Raw genomic sequence first — 7922 nt, forward strand, 5'->3', positions numbered from 1 at the left:
TTACGTGAATCCTGTATCATACCAAAACTGAAACATCTCTTACTTCTGATATAGCTGAATCTGCAGATTCCATTTTCTCAAACGTAACAAATCCAACACTAAAACATGAGAAGAAAAAAATGTAAATGGCACATTAATTGTTTTCCCTCAAATCTTTGTGAGAGAATTGTATGATATAAAATAATCTTCGTGATAATTGTATACATGTACATGTAATATAAAGGAAAAAGAGGAGCATGAACATCGCTGGACGAGGAATGTGGCATGAATGTAGCCTTATGACCAATAAATACACAGAAAGTGGATGGGTCATCTGTGTGGCTAACAGTAAAGAATGTGACCTTTGATCTTCTTTCATGAAACGCAATCTAAAGCAAACACGTAAGTAAGAAAACATGAAGATTGATGTCAGACAGACAAAGGCTGCTGCCAACATAGCAATCATTATACATCTCTTCCACAGACAAAACATTGAGTACGGCATTTATCAAATTATATCGTCGGATGACAATCTTCTTGTCCATCCGTGACCTTGGCTTGAACTCTGACCTTTATAAACAAGATACAACTGTACCTTCCTAACTCCATGTTGAAAGAATGTTTCAGTGAAGAGATGCTGTCTTAAAGTTAAATACATGTATATATGGCATACAGATATACTCTTAACTGCATTCTTAACAGAAGACAGTTAAGATGAGTTTTTACTTGATCATCTGAAGAGTTCCATGTAAAAGTGATACTACTCACTTCTTGTCCTTTTCCATGTTGACATTGATGACATTGCCGAGGTTGGAAAATGCTTTCCTCAGTATTTCCTCCGATACACCATGTCCATGGACGTAAATGGTATTTCCTCGGATTGGTGGCTCCTTTCCTCGACTCTCACGTTCCTTCTTCTCAAAACCTTATCAACACAAATGGTCAGTTTGTAGTTACGTAATAGGAAAAACAAGAGTACAGCAGAACAATATATACGCCATATATTTTTATATACTATCTTTTATTAAAATATAATTTGTGCCAGTTTAATAGTGGTTATCAGGCGGCATGTTATAAATCTCAGTTTTTACTACAAAGTCATTAAATGTTTCGAACAGATTGAGGAAAACAAGTTCTGAAGTCTGCAACATCAGAAATTAATAGCAATAGCTTTTGGAAAAATAATTGAATCAGAATTTTTCAGGGAAACATAACTATATCATGACTCTAATGCATTTAAAAAAAAAATATGTCAAAAAATATTTATAATTTTTTTCAGGAAAACACATCAACATATCATGATTATGAAGCCTACAAAGTTTCAAAGAAATACGGTAGGTTGAAGAATGAAGGAGATCTCCAAACAAAAAAATGGATACTGAAATAAACAAAGGGGAATCACTTTTGAAATAAAAACAGTTAAATTGGAATCCTTTTCTGGGAGACACAACTTCATATCATGATCATAATGTCTTCAAGTTTCAAAGAGATTGGTAAAAAAAATGAAGGAGATTTCAAGACAAGAATGCTGAAATGAACAAAGGGGAATAACTTTTGCAAAAACAGCTGACTCGTAATTCTTTTCCAGGAGACGCAATTTCATATCATGGTCATAACATAACCAAGATTAAAAGAGATCGGCCGAAAAATGTAAAGGAGATGACTGGACAAACAAAGGTTTATGCTAGATGGACAGACCCACATTGCTATACCATAATGCTCCTGTTAAATTTGACAGGTGTATAAAAATTAATCATATGAACAAGAGCCTTAGAATATACATATATTGATATATAATATCAATATCAAGTAAATATTTTCACATGTTAAATTAAAACAAGAGATCCCAGAGGGATCTTGGCGCCCACCATTGAATGATCTTTATAGGTTCCATGTCAGATTGATCTTTTCTCTACTTTTCCCTTCCTCTAAGTCTTACTAATCTGTGTAAATTCAGAAACAGCCCTCTAGTACTTTTCAAACAAGGGGAACCTATATATAAAATTTAAGATTAAGCGATAATGGCTGTCTGTTGTTTTCGGATTGGTCCCAAAATGCAACACCGGGGACCAAGGGGAACCTACATATGAAATTTGAGAAAGATCCCTTCAGTACCTTCTGTAAAATAGCGATAACAAACTTCAATTGGACCTAAATACGAAAATTTGAGAAAGATCCCTTCAGTACTTTCTCAGAAATAGCGATAACAAACTTCAATTGTCAAAATCTAAGATGGCTGCCTGTCGGCCATGTTGTTTTCTGATAGGTCTCAAAATGTAATATGCATAACTAGGCACCAAGGGGAACCTATATATGAAATTTGAGAAAGATCCCTTCAGTACTTTCTCAGAAATAGCGATAACAAACTTCAATTGTCAAAATCCAAGATGGCTGCCTGTCGGCCATGTTGTTTTCCGATTGGTCTCAAAATGCAATATGCATAACTAGGCACCAAGGGCAGCCTACATATGAAATTTGAGAAAGATCCCTTTAGTACTTTCTCAGAAATAGCGATAACAAACTTCAATTGTCAAAATCCAAGATGGCTGCCTGTCGGCCATGTTGTTTTCCGATTGGTCTCAAAATGCAATATGCATAACTAGGCACCAAGGGGAGCCTACATATGAAATTTGAGAAAGATCCCTTCAGTACTTTCTCAGAAATAGCGATAACAAACTTCAATTGTCAAAATCTAAGATGGCTGCCTGTCGGCCATGTTGTTTTCCGATTGGTCTCAAAATGCAATATGCATAACTAAGCACCAAGGGGAGCCTACATATAAAATTTGAGAAAGATCCCTTCAGTACTTTCTCAGAAATAGCGATAACAAACTTCAATTGTCAAAATCCAAGATGGCTGCCTGTCGGCCATGTTGTTTTCCGATTGGTCTCAAAATGCAATATGCATAACTAGGCACCAAGGGGAACCCACATATGAAATTTGAGAAAGATCCCTTCAGTACTTTCTGAGGATTAGCGATAACAAGAATTGTTTACGGACGGACGGACGGACGACGGACCACGGACGCAGGGCGATTTGAATAGCCCACCATCTGATGATGGTGGGCTAAAAATAATGCATGTGCATTGTATGTGGTTACTCGTGGTAAGAGCAAGTACCTCGGTGTACCCTCCCTCATTCCAACTTTGATGGAAAATGGAGATAAACACAGGAATGTCTAACCTGTTCATTTCTTCTTTAAGTTCCAAACTGGTAAGAAATTTGACCATTTTCTCACAACTTAACTCCATTTAACTGTTATTTGACCAAAAAAGTGCAAAGGCATTAAAATGGATCACAAATGAAAATGACAAACCAAATATGTAAGTAGAAGAGGTATTCTTTAGCAGGTTAATAACTTCTTACCTCCACTGACAAAATTGTCATAAAGTCGCACTTTTTGCCTTGGAGGACGTGGCTAGTTATGAAAAAAAGAATAAGATTATGACATGCACAAAAAGAAAAAAACATAATAATTATGATTATTACAATATTAACGTTATTCTCAAAAACAAGAGAGGTACCAGGTGTTGGTAAAAAATATGTTGGTAGCTGATATTAACATTGACCAAAAGGCAAAAAAAAAAAAAAACTCTTGCAATCAAATTCTTTGAAAAACTTTGTTCTATAGCAACAAATTCATTTTTGATAAGGAATTCATAATACTTAAATAATACTTTAATTATATTATATGTATATATCTAACCCCTAAAACCTTCATATAATATCAAGTGACCCTGAACATTTTAACATAGATACCTCACGTTCCTCTTCCTCAGGGTGAGTTGCCTGGAACGGCTGGAAGCCCACGGCTGATGGTGTTTTCTCTGGATCCTGTATTGAGGAAGAATATTAACCAATAAAACAGTTCATTCTAGACTAGCTCTTCCCAGGGACTTATATAGGGTCTCTTGTGGTCCGACGTTTATTCATTAGGCAATTAATTTTAAAATGATTGATATTCTCAAGCAGATCAACTATCAGTTTCTGTCAAATCAACGCTCAGTGTTCCAGATTTTCTGGGTATTTTGTTCAAAGGTCTCTGCAGAGATCAAACAATGTATGATTGTTACTAAAACAGACTTATGCATCACCTATTCGATCAAAATAGGCTCCACATTCATATATAGATTCTTTTCCTAAGATTATGATATAGTTTTTAATAATCATGACAATCAAACTGTTAAATTCTTGCCCAAAATTTCAGGTGTAGGATATGAATTTATTCAGAAATATGATTTTATTTACAATGTTAGAAGAAAATTCATTTCATAGTAGTTTGCTATATTTCAAACTAAACAGCTAGACATTTTGGAAAATCGAACAAACATGCAAGGAGGCCTGGAATATAAATTGCAGATAAGTTTTTTCAAACAACTTAATTGTTAGTCTGGGTACTGATAACTGAGTAGTGTCCAGTCCACCAGACACTTTCTTGACCTGAACCAAGTTATATGCGGCACAAAGACCAAAAGTAATAAATTATATAATAACAAGGGCCTGTTGGAGGGCCACAACATACGCCTGCCGCAATATTTGACACTTGGAAGGGGGTAGTTTCACAGGTTGTAATGCTTTAAAATGAAGTATCATTGTTGGAAAGTTGGAAGGAGATGTTGATACACATAATGGTGTGTAGTTGAAAGCGAAGGGCAACTTTAAATGATGAGATGTATATATGTTGCAAATATGGGAAACCTTGGTTTAGACAAAACAACACAAAAATTAGTTCACGTTTATATACAGAATATACAGAGCCTGGGTCGGGTAGTATTGAAGTTATGGTCCGGACAAGTAAAATCATCAAAGGGGAATAACTCCGCAAATACGGGGGTAAGGAGCATGATTTTGGTATGCGACACTCCGACTCATCAAGATGTATATATTTGTGTCAAGTATGGAGAGCCTGCAGGGTTGAGTAGTATTGGAGTTATGGTCCGGACAAGTAAAATCATCAAAGGGAAATAACTCCACAAATACGGGTGTAAGGGGCATGATTTTGGTATGCAACACTCCGGTTCATCAAGATGTATATTTGTGTCAAGTATGGAGAGCCTGGGTTGAGTAGTACTGGAGATATGGTGCAGACACCATATGTGGCCGAAGTAAAATCATCAAAGGGGAATAACTCCACAAATCAGGGGGTAAGGGGCATGATTTTGGTATGCGACACTCCGGCTCATCAAGATGTATATTTGTGTCAAGTATGGAGAGCCTGGGTCGAGTAGTATTGGAGTTATGGTCCAGATACCATATGTGCCCACCCGCCCACCCGCCAACATGATAACATATAATACGTCCCGTCTTTCGTCGGGCGTATAAAAAGGGAGGTAATTATATTTTTGGAATGAACAGGTTTTCCAAATTAGTATATTCGGTTAATTATATTTTGAACGGTTAACTGCTGACAATGAAATGTGTATGTCAACATCAAATATGCTTACCTTGAGTTTCTTTTCCAGGTATTTTGAGCGTTTAAAGCTATGCTTGTCCTGACTATCAGAAGCAATCTTGATTGCCTGCAACAATTTAATCAGATAAACTGTAACTCTACAGCAGAGATACCATTTTTGATGTGTAACAGATTACACAGAATTCAATATAACAGACAGACACTCAACTGGCTATGGTCATTTTTAAAATGCAATGATAATCACAAATTTGAGTTAGTTCAAAGTTTTGCCACCACAGATTTTGATGGAACTTAAGCTTGTCAATCATGATAAAACTTACTCCTGACTTTAACAACTTTTTTGCCTGTTCTTTTGCATCTTCAGCTGATTCAGGTGCAGCTGCAAAAACAATATTTCCCAGATTGAGTTCTTGAAGTGTTTGGTCATAGATAACCTATTTCTAATTATAAGTGTAGATATAATTTTGCAATCATTATTTTTTGACCTGTTTCTAGCTGAACACAACCACAAAAATGATAATTCTCTTGAACAGGGTAGCAGACAACAAATTGACATATGAAAAGAGATAAATTGATTCATAGTTAATTATCAACCCAAAACTCATTGTGGACTACATCATGTACAAGTAAATCAAAATAATGATATAAATTAGGCTAAATGGATATACATTGATGTCAAAATCAGAAAATTTTATTTGGACCATTTAATTTTTGCACTGTTCAATCCATACGTCTTTTTGCAGGTTGCTGTACAGGTGGTTCTCTTTCTGGTTTTGCTGTTTTTAATGCTTGCAATATTTTTTTCTGAAAGATAAGACGTTGTAACTTAATTCATGTAATCCGATTCTCTGGTAATCTAATTAAAACTATATTAACTAAATTCATGTAAGTGTAAAAGTTGAGGAAATTTATAGACTTTATTGAGTAGATTATATGGTGTCACTGTCTGCTTACAAGTTACCACTGTACCGGCTGTTTATACTATTCAGAATTCCTTAGTCATTTGACAGCGGAAGTGTTCCGAGTACAGGTAATTTGGCGCGAATATCGCACATGCGGATTGCCGCGGTTGACACCGGTGTAGTTCGTCAGTCAGATGGAAAGTCTCTATATAGAGGACTGCCTGGCTCAGCTCTCCATGACTCGTGTAGTCAGAATGAAAGTCTTTATCAGACTGTTATTGTAACACTCACTAAACTACTGTCATGTTGTCATAGAGTATGTGTGTTGAGTGTGTGACAGAGTTGTATAATTTGTCTCTATGTCTGTATATTTTACACAGTGTTGTCTAAATAAAACTACCTGAACTTTATATATCTTGAGTTTGTGTTTATTTGCCAGACTTCAGGTACAAATTATGACCCAGAATGTAAGACCCTGACGACCCAAGATCACCGAACCTGGGTATAAATATTTTAAAGGTGTCGGTTTGAGGTGAAAAGCCGATCCTTTTACATAAGCATTGAATATATCAATTTTGTTCAGCTACAATTTCACTGCTATATATATATTTAGTTGGTAAATTAATCAAAAGCTTCTGACCAGAAATTTGAAGTTGTGCATGAGTATAGCCTAGCTAGCGAAAATCAATGAGATTCACAGACTTAGACTAATTTAATTTTTCCTCAACAAATGTTTTAAAACATGTTGGGCACAACGTTAACCCCGCAAATGGGTAACGGTCCTGCATTTGAGCAACAGTTACCACATATGTACTTTAATTTTTTGTTACAAATGCATAAAATAAATTATGCATTTACTTTTCAAATTATCCTGCATGTCAGTAACTTATTCATTACTCAAAGTAGTAACTATTACTCAAATGCAGGGCCCATATGCGATGGTGTGTCCAACTTGTAAAATGCTTACAGTACATTGTATCAGAGACATATATATATCTATATATGTCTCTGATTGTATATAGATATGTCAGTGTATAAAATACTTTTACTTCGACCAAACAAGTGTACTGTCCTTTTAATCACTGTACTCGTTAATTATATCGGTTTGTCTCCAAACAGATATACATATCGACATGTGACGTCTTTACCCTAGAATAGCTTTGCAATCATGATCCCATCAAGAAAGCATCTGATCGACGGCCTAACAAATAATTTGCTAGTTCATTTCCGTTTGGCTACAAAACGATTCTAAGATATTTCTTAACATATTTAAACCTCCCCGATATAGCACATTGGCACCTTTTTACGCAGCAATGCATATTTCTGTCGCAATCGTTCTTCTTCGTCCGTTAATCTTGCAGGAAAATTGACATAAACCATGTCTAACAAATCAAAGACTAGTCCAGTTAAAAAACCGGATATGTATGTACAAACTGAGGGGCCATGCCGTGAGTGAGTCATACGCAGAGAATTTCATTGCAGTAATTTAATCGTGATATCAGTCGTATGTTTTAAGTCCATGTATTTCTATTAATAATAAAATTTATGTATTTATGCTAGATCTGCCAAACCACATAATCTTAATCTTTCATTAAACTTTTAAAATATACCCGTATGTTGTGAACCAG

The 7922-nt window shown here is 35.5% G+C and overlaps 1 protein-coding gene across 1 annotated transcript in view; it reads right to left on the reverse strand.

Moving 5' to 3' along the window:
• The window catches only part of LOC117319475 (negative elongation factor E-like), a 10008-nt gene extending 2282 nt beyond the window's left edge, over positions 1–7726 (reverse strand). Inside the window, exons 1-8 of the mRNA XM_033874270.1 lie at positions 7594–7726; positions 6124–6196; positions 5713–5771; positions 5424–5498; positions 3739–3813; positions 3346–3397; positions 748–904; positions 44–98 (exon numbers count right to left, since the gene is read on the reverse strand). Coding sequence (XP_033730161.1) covers positions 44–98; positions 748–904; positions 3346–3397; positions 3739–3813; positions 5424–5498; positions 5713–5771; positions 6124–6196; positions 7594–7674 — 627 coding nt within the window. The 5' untranslated portion in view covers positions 7675–7726. The remainder of the gene's footprint in view (positions 1–43; positions 99–747; positions 905–3345; positions 3398–3738; positions 3814–5423; positions 5499–5712; positions 5772–6123; positions 6197–7593) is intronic.
• Positions 7727–7922: the final 196 nt, after the last annotated feature.

The sequence above is a fragment of the Pecten maximus genome, chromosome 2 (genome assembly GCF_902652985.1).
Source record: "Pecten maximus chromosome 2, xPecMax1.1, whole genome shotgun sequence".
In the NCBI taxonomy this organism is placed as follows: domain Eukaryota; kingdom Metazoa; phylum Mollusca; class Bivalvia; order Pectinida; family Pectinidae; genus Pecten; species Pecten maximus.